This window comes from Lactuca serriola, chromosome 9 (genome assembly GCF_051521515.1).
Source record: "Lactuca serriola cultivar US96UC23 chromosome 9, Lser_US96UC23_V15, whole genome shotgun sequence".
In the NCBI taxonomy this organism is placed as follows: Eukaryota; Viridiplantae; Streptophyta; class Magnoliopsida; order Asterales; family Asteraceae; genus Lactuca; species Lactuca serriola.
In genome coordinates, this window is record NC_136416.1 from 63,378,012 (window position 1) to 63,392,931 (window position 14,920).

The 14,920-nt window shown below is 32.8% G+C and overlaps 2 protein-coding genes across 4 annotated transcripts; both read right to left on the bottom strand.

The window, feature by feature from the left end:
* Positions 1-623: 623 nt before the first annotated feature.
* LOC145072312 (pyrophosphate--fructose 6-phosphate 1-phosphotransferase subunit alpha) lies at positions 624-5,124 on the bottom strand. Its single transcript, XM_079018712.1, has 17 exons — positions 4,894-5,124; positions 3,865-4,037; positions 3,631-3,743; positions 3,469-3,543; positions 3,269-3,382; positions 3,122-3,189; positions 2,913-3,050; positions 2,751-2,831; positions 2,571-2,664; positions 2,404-2,477; positions 2,196-2,306; positions 1,993-2,094; positions 1,719-1,823; positions 1,521-1,637; positions 1,323-1,432; positions 1,062-1,227; positions 624-944 (listed from the first exon to the last, which is right to left on the bottom strand). Exons 1-17 carry the CDS (start codon positions 4,981-4,983, stop codon positions 831-833), a joined length of 1,845 nt encoding a protein of 614 aa, XP_078874838.1. The 5' UTR covers positions 4,984-5,124; the 3' UTR covers positions 624-830.
* A 5,271-nt stretch (positions 5,125-10,395) lies between these two features.
* On the bottom strand, positions 10,396-13,576 carry LOC145074215 (signal peptide peptidase-like). Of its 3 annotated transcripts, none has more exons than XM_079020633.1 (13): positions 13,438-13,576; positions 13,246-13,334; positions 12,905-12,960; positions 12,663-12,778; positions 12,430-12,581; positions 12,250-12,335; positions 12,045-12,172; positions 11,908-11,958; positions 11,755-11,841; positions 11,597-11,666; positions 10,946-11,082; positions 10,789-10,866; positions 10,396-10,630 (listed from the first exon to the last, which is right to left on the bottom strand). In XM_079020633.1, the coding sequence occupies exons 3-13, from the start codon at positions 12,942-12,944 to the stop codon at positions 10,550-10,552; spliced, it is 1,026 nt and encodes a 341-aa protein (XP_078876759.1). In that variant the 5' UTR covers positions 12,945-12,960; positions 13,246-13,334; positions 13,438-13,576; the 3' UTR covers positions 10,396-10,549. The 3 variants fall into 3 exon arrangements, with proteins under 3 accessions (XP_078876759.1, XP_078876760.1, XP_078876761.1); XM_079020634.1 differs by having other exon boundaries at positions 13,246-13,329; positions 13,438-13,575; XM_079020635.1 differs by lacking the exon at positions 13,246-13,334 and having other exon boundaries at positions 13,438-13,566.
* Between the last annotated feature and the right edge of the window lie 1,344 nt (positions 13,577-14,920).

A 14,920-nucleotide genomic window follows, 5' to 3' on the forward strand; every position in this document is an offset into this window, starting at 1 on the left:
ATTTATTAATTATTAAAACTTTTAATTATCATTGTTCAATAATTAACTTATAATTTAATTAAAGTTATTTTTAAAATTTTCACCCGTGGTATCCACGGGTTATAACCTTATATATATATATATATATATATATATATATATATATATATATATATATATATATATATATATATATATATATATATATATATATAAAAGAAGGTTTTTTTGTAAAAAATACAAGTTGTGCATTGAATTGTAAGTAAAACTTTTAAATAGGTTGTTTTATTTTACGTTTGATAATAATCCAGATTGATATGAAATTCTTTATCCAAAAAAACTACAGTAACTAACATGAGATTGGAGATAAAAGAAAGGAAAAACAAGCTTGCTAAAGCTATAGAGAAAGAAAAGGGAGTTGGAGATCCAAGATGACAACGGCCAAGTTCTACTGATGATGAGGGTATTTAGGAGTAAGCACCATTTTCATGGGATCGGAGTATTGTTTTTGCTACTTATGTTGCAAAAGCATAATATGATAAATACAAAAATTACAATAAACTATAGTTGGAAGATAATGTGTGACCAATTATTTGATCTCCCATTAATATCTTGTCACCCGAAATTATTAACCACACAAGAAATTGACCAAAAAAAATGTCAAACATTAATTGTAATTATAAAGATTCCACACAAAAACATAACGAAAACCAAGTAGTTGCAATCTAACTGTTTTGCCTTTAAAACTGAAAAGAAAACTCATACTCACTAAAATTTTGAGAAAATATAGAAAACCTGAAAGAAGAGTACACACAATGAGTTGAAAAGATCCTCAACTTGTACTACTTCCACTACTCCAACCGCTGTGAGGTCATGACAGATAGAATATCTGTCACTGATGACATGGCACTCAAAGCCGCCTTCAAAACATCCTGAGAACACCCTGGTTTCACTATCGTTCTCACCTATAGTACAAATTAACACAAACTTAATCTCATTAATAATCTATATATACATACATACATATGAAATGGATGTATTTTTTTGACTTAATATAGAAAGAATGATTTAAAATTCAGAACCTTGTCAAGATATTCGTTTAATTCCTTAATACGACCCATGTAATCAAGATCCTCCACACACAAGCTGACAGCTTTAGAATCAGCACCTGGCCCATCAAACTGAAGGGGCCCAGGGTTTCTGTACACATCATCCATCAAGAATCTTGTTGCATTTTGTCTAAGCAACCTGTGCCATTTATCACAACGCATTTCAAGTTTCTTTCTTTCTTTCTTTCCATAAAATTAAAATTAAAATTAAAATGATGACATCACATAACATACTCGTATACTCTGCCTCTCAAGTCCACAGTAGCAGGATGGACTACAGGTTTCCCAAGTGTTATGGCCCCTGACCCTGACCCACGCCCATAATGCTTCACTGTCATCATAGCCTTCAAAAAAGGTCAAAATAAGTCAACACATCATGATATATAAATCTGATATTGAAATAAAAAAGATAAAAAGGTGTATGAGACATACTGTTATTGGAGCAGCACCACAACGCCATTTGTTTGAAGGATTCTTGAGGTTAGTGACAGTTGCCATGTAACCGTTTAAACCAGATGCTAGAATATGGTAACAACTATGTCCGAGCACCTACAATAATAAATTTACTTTCAATTTAGGTAAATATTTTCAATTTATATTTTACAATTGGTTAAAAGTGAAGAAACTTACATAGGCATAGTCACAATCGAATTTTGATGGTAAAGAACCTCGAGCTTGATACCCAAAAAAGTGACAGATGGCGTTGAACTTCTTCCCCTTGTATGTACCTTCTTTCTGTTTGCATATCCAAAGATAATGAAACAATAAATAATAGGGTTAAATGGATGAAATAGCAACATACTTTTTATTTATTTGTTTATTAGAATAGAAAGAAATGGAAGTAGGATACTATAAATATAATAAACAATTAAATTGAAAGTATGTTGCTAATTTCATATCTTACCAGTCGCTTGTTGATTTCTGCTTCCACAAGTTCTGCAAGAAGCTTTTCTGTTTCAATCTGAGACAACTGAGCTGAGTCATCTGACTCAGGGTGGAGGAGAATCTGCAAAAATAAAGACGATAGATATGAGCATTGAAATAGAATTTTTTACAAGAAATGAATAATTAGTAATTACACGAAATCATTTTTTTTTTAAAATAAACCTGTTTCCTAATAAAGGGTGGCAAAAATTCAAACAAAGCAGAAGCCCAAGGTGAGAGTTGTGTTGATATTTTATCAGCAGAAACTCCTTGTCTCAAAAGACTATGAATTTCCTGAATGTGCAACATATTAAACTGTTAATATTAATATTCATAGCATTAATTAATTACCTGGAAAGAAAGAAATTACTGTTGTAAAAGATTTAGTTACCTGCAAAAGTGCATAAACTTCTGGAATGCTTTCGATAAGTCCTTCTGGGAGTAGGATGACTCCATGATTCTTGCCTGAATAACAAAATAAAATAAAAAATCAAACAAATATGATTACATCAATAACCATTATTACCATTCAACAACAATAGTCAAATAGTCAAATACCTTGTTCTGCCCTAGCTTGCACGGCATCACAAATCTGTTTTGTTATGTCAAAAATGGTAAGCTTTGAAGCAGCAACTTCTTCAGCAAGAATAACCTACAAGGAAAGATACACAAGGGTAATTTGGGGAACAAGATAAATTAGATATAAAGTGTGAATAATGGACAGAAATGTAAGTGTACCATGTTAGGATGTGACTGGAGAGTGCACTCCACAGCAACATGAGATGCCTTCCTACCCATGAGTCGGATAAAATAGTAGTACTGTAAAGAATGATAACAAATTAGTTTTTAAAAATAAAAATTATAAAGAATCAATGTATTCAAGAGTCAAGTGATTATTACCTTTTCAGCAGAAAGAGCATCTGTGCAGACATTACTGATGAGTTGAGAGTTAACCTTACAGATAGTATCAAAACCAACATTTGCTTCAACAAATTGGTTCTTAAGATCTCCATTCAAGGTAACAGGTACTCCAACCACCTGCCAAATTATAAACATTTTAGTGGTATATACAAGGAAAAAGAAATTTTGATGTGTGAGAAAGTATAAACCTTTGTAGAGCACTTTGCTTCAGCAAAAGTCTCAGCAAGTTGAGCAGCATCTGTGTTAGATGTTACACCTTTAAAGAAAAACAAACAAGTGTTGTTAGTAAATAATCTGACAAAAAGATTATTATTGATAATTGTGTTTCATTATACCTCCAACAATGACTAAACCATCTAAATTCAAGGCCTTGCATGCAGCCATGGCAGAATTTACTTGCTCTGTGGTTCTTATTTGGTCCTTTGTTCTTCCCAATAGATCATAACCACCTTCAAAGGATTAAAATAGCCATATATGAAATCACTTGAAGAAACTAGAAAGAAAGAACAACCAAATTATATTTCTCATTAAGTACCTTGATTTTTGTAGGTTGCAAGAATATCGTCTGTGATCTCAAGAGTTTTTTGAGCAAATAAACCTTCAGAACCACCTAATCACACAGCATAACAAAAAAATTATGAGTAAAACTAAAACCCAAACTCATGAGAGCAATCATAGGAAGTGATAAAATGTTTACCAAGAAATCCAAGCAAAGTGCTTTTAGGGTTGTGACTTTTGAGAGCTTCATGAAGTCCCCAAACAACATTATGTCCTCCAGGAGATTGTCTACCACAAAAAACCAGCCCAACCCTGGAACAATGATAATATAATTTATACCCATGTTATTATTTGTTCATGATTTTTTTCATATGATTATTGCAAATCTGACATGAAGGAAAGAAACTGAAGTCTGAATAAAGGGAACCCTTACTTTACTGCAGGGTGCTCATTAATGATCTGAGCATTAGATCCTTTAGCTGTTGCTCTGAGGAAATGAGCCAATGGTTGACCATAAGTGTGAGGAAAAGAACGAGCAATGGCATGAGCACCTGAAGGATCAGCTGCAGCAGTTGCATCACCAAATTCTACTCGCACAGTTGTTCCCTGTGCACAAAGACATGTATGAATTAAATATGACCAAAAAATAAGGTGTCAAAAAAGTCAAACATGATTTACTCTCTTTCAAGCACATAATATGATAATAGGTATAAGTTCAAAAAAAAGTCAAACATGCATCACTCTATCACCACTAAATGCAGTTTCTTCAGTATGTCACATAACATTGAATCGCTCTCTTTTAAGCACATGATAGTTATTAAGTTAGGATAAGTTCAAAAAAAAAGTCAAACATGCATCACTATCACCACTTAAAATGCAGTTTTTTCAATGTGTGAAATAACATCAAATCACTCTCTTTTAAGCACATAAAGGTTACAAGTTTGAAACTTTATACAACATTACAACCTGTCTTTTGGATCCCTAGGTCATATTATACGTATCTTATGCCACACCAAAAAACTGTTTGGTTTAACATTAGAAGCATGATTGATGTAAAGAAAACTAAAACCCAAACTAAATCTCTGAAATCGCTAGATTTATAACAGCAGAAAAGAAACCATAGCATTTAGATGCTATTCGAACAATTAAAGCAGTCAAACTAAATCCGAAAACAGACCCAAAACAATCAAAAAGGTGACGCGAATAAAGGGCGAGAAAAGGCGAAACGAAAACGAATAGATCACAAAACACGTGATCTACATATGTCAGATCTATTTCGCTTTCTATCTCATCGAATCACAGAATATTCAAAACCTTTAAACATAAACCCTTGATTCGATTCACGATTTAACTTATATGAAGCACATCAAAATCAATACAATGCCAACAGATGCATGTAGATATGTGTACAAATCTGAAGAACACAGTTAGTAACTTGCGACCTAGATTGTAAAAGAGAAACCTGAAGACAAGGGGGAAGCTCAGGTTTGTACAGAGATCGATTCTTTTGCAGATCAGAAAGCTCTCTTGGAACTCCATAATCCGAATCCATTGCTACACAGAAATTCTAAGTTTTACCTAGCGATTCGTGCGTGAATCTCTCTCTCTCTCTCTTTCTCTCACCAAGAACAAACAGCACTCACTCTGCTTTCTTCACCTAAAAACACACACTGGGGCGGATGATGTGGTGAGTTCTACAACTTCTATAGAATGGGGGCGCTACTATAGGCGACTTCACCAACCAACCAATAACTTTTGGAATTTTGCACTCTCATCCCTCCAAATATGTTTTCTAGACTTTGGTCCCTTTTTTCTCAAAAACATTTCAAACATGTAATCCTTGAATATAAAAGGACGTAAGTACCCCTCGAGTTTAACTGTTGATAGGGAATATATTTAGCAACGATCGTTTTTATATACAGATTTTGTCTTTACATAAACGTTTTTATTATATTTGGGTATAATTTAACAGCTTCCATAGGAACACTTTCCTTTTTCGTTCTTGAGATATATATGGTTTTAAAGAAAATATATGGCATAAATATAGGATTGATTCTGTTAATGGATATTTATAAAATAAACCTTAAATTTGTCTATTTTTTTTCATATTATCTTAAGACCTGATGGAGGGATCTTGGTGAGACTCGATTACCTCAACGAACATCGGGCCCAGGACTAGGCATGCCATGTCAAGCTCGGCTCGGCAACTCGATAGGAAAATGTCGATTAGAGAGAGTAAAGTGGTTGGATGTTTTAACTTTTTAACGTTACCTTGGTCAAAATGTCCATTTTTTTCAAAAAAAAATCAAAGAATACCCTTATATAAATACCATATATTCATCCCACTTCACCTTTTTATTTTTTCACTCAAACAACATAATTTTTGTGAAAAAAATAGTTTCTCCTTCCAACCCAGAAGCTCCAAAAAATACCAAAAGAAACACCCAAAACACAAACTCAATCTCACTTTCTTCACCAAATTCCATTCAAAGCTAAACGTTCGGTTTATTTATTCACCTCCAAATTTACACTTTGGTGGTGTTTACTGCTCATTTCAATCCCAAAACCAACTCAATACCAAAACCAATCTCAATTTCAAAACCAACTTCAATTTCAAAAACCAACCTCAAATAAACTTATCATCCCAACTTCAATCTCAAATGGAAAATGATTTCAATCCATTTGACGATCTTCACGACTCCAATGAATTTCCAAACCCAATTCCAAACTCATGGAGAACCCGAACTCGTCCCCGAAATGGAATTGGAACCGGAAGAGATTCGACCACGGCCCAAGAAAAATGGAAAGGCAACTCCAAGCCAATGGACACCGCCCGAAGAAAATGTGTTGACTCGTTTGTGGGTGGATATTTCTGAAGATCCGTTGGTTGGAAACAACCAAGATTGTCCAACTTTTTTCCGGAAAATACACGGCGTTTTCTCACGGGGATGAATCTTGGATGCTATCAGAAAAAAGACCAAATTTACTCGAAGTGGAGAAATGTTAACAAAGTGGTGACGGAGTTTAATGGGGTGTATGAAGTTTATAAACCTAGATATACAACTCATGATGTATGAAGTTTGGACCTTGAATACCATAAAGGTCTAAAGGCAAGGTAAGATGTTGGAAATTCTTTGTAGAGGGTCTTCCTTTACACCATGAAGCAAACTTGTTCTTCTAAAAGCACCAAAAGACACCAAAGTTGCAAAATAAGCCCAAGAGCACCAAGACATGCTAGAGTTTTCTCTGGAAATGATGAATGATAAGAATAGAGAAAACCCTAAAAAATCATTCCTAAATAGGGCTCAAGGCCCAAGACCTAGGGTTTTGGGTTGTGACGGCTTTGTGATGCGACCAACATAAGGTCATGTCGCTACTTAATGACATAGCTCGCGCCACGAACATCAAGTAGTCACACATGTGAGCCACCAAAAACGTTAAATATAACTTAGCTTAAAGAAGATCGATACATAAACCACATACTAGAAACCAGGTGTTATAAGATCCACAAGGTTACATCCATTAACGGCTCAAGCCTTAACAAACAAAGATCAACCATAACAATCTAGTTAGCAGATTGTAATGACTTTATCTTCAAGGACTTTTTTCTTATGTGACAATTATTTATTTATCATGTCAATATAAACATGTTATTAAGATAGATTATTCAGACTTATAAGTTTGGTTAATGGTATAGGGTTATTTATTCCAAGGTTTGTCACCATCTAATGAATACAATTAAGTTGGTACTAACCCTTATTTTTCATTATCATCTTAGGGCTCTTATATGCATTTATACGACATCATCCACTAGACCTTCCTTAGTTGAGTAGGAAAGTATATACTCTTTTGAGCCATTATGTTATCCACCAGTTCTTCCTTGTCTTAAGGCATCTCCTTGTGTTTGTGCTTTAAGTTGTCCTTGGAATCTACTTATCGGAAGGTAATTGTTGAAACATATTTACAACATTTTATGTTTCACTAATGGTCATTCTCCTAACATTAACATAGAGGTCATGAAGCATAATACTTACTTTTTTTTACCTGAATCGTTGTGATCTTTGTATAAACCATCTTAAAGTTTAAGAAGGCCACCGTAAAATTTCTAGTCCTAATATCCTCTTTTTTTTTTTACTTATGGTTCAATAATTCCATAGTTCTTAGGCTATTGATGCTTTGCAATATATGTCGTATAAAGCGTCCACTGTCCGTTAAATATGCAGTTATGACACATTAAATTTGAACACTTTTAAGCACCTATCATACCTACTTTATGATCATAGCCTTATCTTCAACAAGTTAGGGAGCGGTTTCGGTCAAGAATGTCGCAAGGTTTAAGGTGGTGAGATAGAAAATAGTTGTTGATGCCTTTTCAATTTCAAACCAAAATTATTAATCTAGAAAATAAGTGTTAATTAACCTTTATTAAAACATTTTAATACCGAGAACTAACAATCCTAAAAAGACAAGGAAAATAATTTGGGATCATAACTGCAAGAAACTGAACATGGACATATTTGAGTATTAGGTATCAGCAACAACAAGCCGGACAATACATGCTTTGGAAAGAAGTAAGGTTTTATCCTCAGCAATAACAATAGCCCTATACCAAGTATTTTCCTCTGGTATATTGCTTCTCCCTGTTGATTCGAGTTGTTAAGTTCATATTTGCATAGGTGATTAATGAACCTCCTTATAAAGCTTTAAAGGCATAAAGTCCGGGTGGTAAAGCCAATGAGACAAGAAGGCATTGATTGAAGTGTTTGCATCAAGAGTCCCAGAGGGACGGGTAAGTTGGCAGCTTATTATTGCATCCTATTCGCTTGTCGGGGAGTAGTGATCCCCGACAAGTAAGTTGATGTGTCAGTCCCAATGACTAATAAGATTGATTGCTAATATGCAATGAATCTAACTTTCAATTAATAGTAGTGGAATTTAATCTAAAACCGAAATTATTAATTTAGAAGATAAGTGTTAATTAACATGTACTAAAAGATTTTAATACTGAGAATTAACAATCCTTAAAAGAATATTGTTGTTCCAAATAAATTTGGGGTGGTAACTGCAAAAAACAGATTATGGATATATTTGAGTGTCGGTTATAGGCTAACTTGATGTGTCAATCTCGGTGGCTAAAAGCTTGACCAGTCAGTTCACAGTAAGTCAAGTCAACACAATGCTAGTTAACAAAATTGTTTAGCCTAGGCATTGACACATCCATTTGTCTAGTTTAATTTACACATCCATTTGTCTAGTTTAATTTACAATCAACTAAATAATCAGTCTGGTGGAGTCTGCTTGAGGCGGTCCGACCAATGGTCATTTCGAGCACTAAGTCAACTTAAACATCTACTCAGTTCACTAGGTCCAAGTTAGCTCGACCAGTCAACACTTGTTTAGTAGCAATGTCCGACAATTTGCTAAATGAAAGGCTCCTTATGCTCCATTGCGTACAAGCACAATTCACAAAATCAAGCAACTATGGTACCACCCATGTTTTGAAAACCAGACCGGACCAACCGGGAATCGGTCCCGGATCCAATTCTTAAATGCCAAAAAACCGGTATTCATGTGAACCGGTAAAAACCGGTCGATTGAACCAGTAAAACCGGTCAAAACCGGAAATTTTAAAAAATATTTATTTTTTTCATTTTTTGTATTTTTTTATATAATTAAATATAATCATGACACCATCCGGTTTGAGACTAGTCCGATCGGTTGGACCACCGAACCATCGAAATAGTAAGACGACCGGTTCGGTCTCTGGTCCAGTTTTCAAAACCTTGGGTAGCACACACGTGGGTGCTTTTGTGATACCTCACTTGGACTCTTACCATTCAATTAAATGGTAAGAGATCATATGCTTTATAAATCCAATAAACTTTTACCTTTTCATTGATCGGTGTGGTGTGGGACAACTTATTTTTTTTCCACTTTGAAGTTCCGTTTTATTCAAACAACTTATAACGACATTCAATATTTCTTTCAAATTAACTCCAATTCGGACGTGAAGTATATCGTTACCAAGTTCTCTTGAGGGAAAACACAATCGAATTAGACATTACATAAATGTATAAAAAATATATAGATTTACAGGTGTCTATAGTAAGTGAAAAAATCAATATTTTTCTAATTAAGAAAAATAATGCCTTTTCAACACTTGTATATTTAATAAATGCATTTTAAATATGAAATACTATGTCAAAAATAATGGAACTTAAGGATAGGCTAGGATGAAAATAGGATGAGTTGGTCAAAGAATGAACCGGATATCCACTTTGGTGATTTGGCATATACCGGGAAGTAACATCCTGCCTTGTAACCCACTTTGTAGTCATCCTTAACGACGACACTTCCCTTTCGAATATCATCCAATTCCTTTTGTTTTAAAGTTATTTTGATTTTCAATATCGAACTTCAAGAGTATATATTCATAACCATGACAAATGGACAATACTCAAAGACCTTAATCGTGCTTGATGGAAGAAATCTAGGAGGAAAAAATAAAGAATGACAAATAGGAAAAAGATTGGTGTCCTGAATACATTAAGCCAGGTTATTTGGCTTAACCTATCAAGTCATTTTGTTCAAATTTTATAAAAAAGAAAAACACTCGTGTATAGTTGTCCACATTAATCTTTTAACTCATTTAGTGAAAAAAAATCCTTATATTTACATTTCCAACACTACGATACATATAAATCACTATTGCCTTTCTAAGTAAGCAAGCTAAACACATAATTGTAAAATCTCATACGATTAAATTTTTTGCTTGTTACCAAACCACATAAAAACATAATATAATATTTCGATTGGCACAATTATTTAGATATATAGACTTTCCACATGTTTTCAGTGAAAAAACCATGTATCATGTCCTTTTTTTATCAATCCAAGTGAATAAACATGTATCACGCCCTATTTATTTAATCAATTAAAACAGTCTATATGGAGATTAGAGATATGATCCAGAAATAAAAGATTAATTGCAAAATCTATTGCATAAGTTAACCATAAAGATTGGAGCTAAAATCCCAGAAAAAAAAAAGTATAAAAGAAATAGAAAAAAAGAGCATAGCTCCTTCTACTGTGAGCAACTGTATATTGTAAAGCATCTATCAGTCTACTTTCTTGTTTGTTTTCTCATCTACATCACCTTCACCACCAGCAGCTGTTTTAGACTCATCGAATTCCAATAACTGCCACAACCCAAAACTATCATATTAGAAATATATATTTTTTTTAAAAACAACAAAAAATAATTTAGTCGGAGTCTTGAATTTTTTTTTTTTTGAAAATATTATTGTTATTGAAGAGTAGAGAAATCAAAGTAATTTATAATATTATTAAGGCTTACCGGTTTGACCTCTCCATTCCATATGCAATGAGCACCCAAGAACCCGATAACTGATGGCACAATGTATAACAAAGCAGGCTGAAACCAAAACCAAAAACAATATTAGATTAAATTAAATTTAAACAAAAAAAATGTCCATCATCCATTCATCACCAACCTGTGCAGCTTGAAACCAGTTCATGACAACAATTGTAAGAACCACACCAACTGCATATCCCAAGAAAGCACTTTTGAAGTATTGACTCTTTTGCCCTCTTGACACGTCAAATCTCAGTGCCAATGCTACGAAAATGCCTGATCACCAACACACACATATATGTTCATTTTATGAGTTTTTTTATTTTATTAAATTCCACATAATATTTTAATGTAATAATTGCAATATATGTAGTAATAAATGGATATCAAATTCATTAACAAACTTACCTTTTAATTTCAAATTTCCTAAATTAAAGCTTATTAGTTTCTTTCCTTTATTTAAATTATTTGTTTAAATTTAAAAGATAAAAAACATTTCCATTATAATAATTCATTATTTTTTTTTTTTCTTATAAATTCAAAGTTCTCAAATATTTTGACTTTTATATTTAACTTTTTGTTTAAATTAACCATGTAATACATGGGTCTCACGACTAGTTGCAAATAACCACATCAAGAGAAATTTAACATGATTAATAATTTAAATTGAACATGATATTTAACAAGATCAAATAAAAAATTAAATTGATTTGGAAAGAGAATAGGCTGATTTAGGGGCAAGAAGATAATTGAACTGGAATAGGTTTATTTAAAAAATAGAATAAATTACCTGGAATGACAATATCACCTAAACCAAGCATAGAAAATGGGCGTACAGCATCTCTTGTTGGGAATAGAAGCTGAAAACAGATTAAAAGTTTCAATTAAAACCTCAGAAAATGGTAAGAAAGACCCAATTTCAACCAAAACTAGCATAATAATTAATACCTTTATAGGTGCATCAAATGATTTGGCAACACTGACCATCACAGGGGTAAAAAAGACCCAGAATATATCATAAAAGAAAAGTCCAGCCTGCAGATTGAGATCATAGTATTAATCCCATGCTTTACAGAACAGGGTAACTACAATGCAACTCACCAATAGAATAGCACCAGTCTTGAATGAGCCGAGTGAAAGCATTTCAATTCCCTACAAATTTTTGCAAGTTTTCATGTCATTTTGTTCATCATGGCATACATGATGATACAAAATAATAAAATGATTAAAACTCAAACCTGAATGCAGAAAGCAAGTCCCAAGATATTGTTAGCCAGCCAATGCTTCTGTGCTACATACCACACACAAAAAAAGGTCCCGGGAATTCCAGCAACCACTTGAGACCTGGTAAACTCAACATCCAAAGCTGTACAAAAAAAAAGATTTTAAAAAAATACATCTTTACACAAATCACATCACCATAATGAAATATAGATAACCAACAGTGAAAATAGGGGAAACGCCATGTTATAACATCTTCATTCCACTTAGTTGGTAAAAACCGCCTGATTGCAGGTAAAAGTGTTGCCCTACAATTGAAATTTGAAAGAAGTCAATAAAGGAGAACGATTAGTCGATTACTGATTAACAAAATTAGCAAATACTTAAGAAAAGAGAGCATACGAAAGCGCGATGATGCCAAGAACAAAGAAGTAACAAGTGAGAACAGCATTGACCAAGTCTTTTGACAGGAACTTAAAGAGCAAGAACAGAGACAACAGCATTGCACTACCAACTAAAGGGAAGCGCATGGCATGTTCATTAGACATTGTCTCCTGTAAAAAAATGTAATTTTTAAGCATGAAAAAGATGTAAAAATCTTGGAATGATTCAAAACATGGAAGCTGTGTACTTACAGAAGGAGGTGTTGGCTTGACAGAGCGATAACAACCCACAAAAACTGTGAGGCATGCTGTCAAGATGACATTTATATTTGGGTCTACCTTCATAACCAGTGGTGCAAGTGTTAGACCTGCAAATCCAAAATGATGTAGTGGATATGAAATAATCCATGGCAACTAGGATAGAACTATAAAAGAACGATAATTTTCAGATGAAGTTAATTTAGATGTATATAGATTTGAAAGAGATACAGAACCTGCTAGAGCAATATTGGCAGCTCGCTCACCATTCTTCATTGTCAAAACTAAGTACCTACATTAATAAATCCAATATTGGTACACGATAATGTTGAAGAACAGAAAAAAAAAAAAAGACAAGTTGATAATGGTTCTTAATCTATCTAGCAACCAGAGAATTATAATTCAAATGGCGACTGAAATGAATATATTCAGATCCGAAAGGAATACCAACCAATGCAGTACAAAAAAAAAGACCAATTTTTAAGCCTAAAAAATAACAGTTCATGTAGAAAAGAAACTCAATTCAAAGACACTACGTGTAACTGTGTGCAAAATTGAAAAGACAAAGAACACGAACCGTAATTAACTGTAACACCAGAAATGACAAGTAGATAGACTAGATGGAGTAGATCGATTGATCGATCGACGACCCTTTCAAAGTCTATTCTGAAACGGCAGAATTTAGGGCAAGAACATCAGAAGTTTTGGTGATGAAAAGAATTAAGGCAATGAATAAATCTCCTAAATCGTAAAGTGATAAGGTCAGTACCTCCGACGGCAGAAGAAATTGAGAATCGACAATCGCCGGGGATGGGCCGGCGATGGTTGTTGCGGAGGTTTTAGCAGATTTCGTCTTTCTCCTGTACGTCTCCGTTATGTCTTCGTCTGGTAAATGCTTTCGACCACGTATTAACTCATTTATTTACTTTTGAGATTTTAATTATTTATTTTGTCATTTAATATGCATTAAATTCGATAGAGGTAGTTACCAATTCTCATTTTCTATATGAAACTTTGGGTAATTGATAATTAAAATCAGGAAATATATTTTTTTTTTGAGTAAATTATAAATTTGGTCCTATCGTTTACCAAAAAGTGGAGTTTGAGACCTTTTTCTTCGTCACATAGTCATTATAAAAATAAAACTTCAATGCTAATTTAGTCTTTGGACTCAAGAGGCATCAAAAACACTTGTGTTGTTTGTTTTTTGTCTGCAGATTTTTTAGGTATCTTCTGTCTGTACTGTACAAACCACGCGCAGATATGAAGTTTCGCAGACTGTTTGTTTTTTTAAAGACTGTAGACCTAAAAAGGTTTGCACGTCCTCTTCTTGGCGTAGATGTGAACCAAAGTCTTCAAACTTTAGATATCTTCTAACCTAAAAACACATACTTTTGTTTTTATTTTTGTTTTTTATTGCTTTATTTTTCTTTTTGTTTTCTTTAATTTAGATTTATTTAAACTTTATTTATGATAAATAAGTTGGAAAAAAGTTCAAATACGTAAAGAAAAAAAAAGTTCGATAACACAATCATGATGTTTGTGACAAATTTATAAATAAATATTTAATTACAATAATAATTTGTGGAGTTGTTTATATATATATGAAAAAAATCATAATATTGTCTTATATTTTTGTGCCAAATTTTATAAAACATTAATTAATGCAACATCGTTCATTTATTGGAAAAGATATTTATGGTCAGTTTTTAATTGACTTAATTGAAAAGATAAATTAAAAGGTTTGAAATTTTTCATTTAAAATCAAAGTTTAATTTCAGCCATGTTATGTGTTAAATTCTTTTATCCCTAATTACAATGTTTAGTTACAACTTTACGACCAATGTTTGTTGGTTTTATCAAATATATCAGATAATGCTTACCATTTTATTTTCATTTTTTATACAATAATGCATAAAAGTTAATCTACATTTGTTAATTATTTATAATAAAGTTATAAATTTATCAAAAAAAATCTTTTAATTTTTTTTTTTAAATCAGTTTAAGATTTTAATTTATTCGAACACCCTGTAAATGTTAAAAAAAAAAAAAAAAAAAAAAAAAAAAAAAAAAAACCAAACAGACTACTTCTTTCAGACTACAAACGTTTGGTCCACCTCTTCTACTGCAAAAGTTTGTAGATATGGTCCGTAGTCTGCAGACATTTTGCCTCAGAAAAAACAAACAGTAAATCTCACATGTGTCATGCCATTTTCACCTTTTCATTTTTTATTTGTTTTTTACCTTTTTTC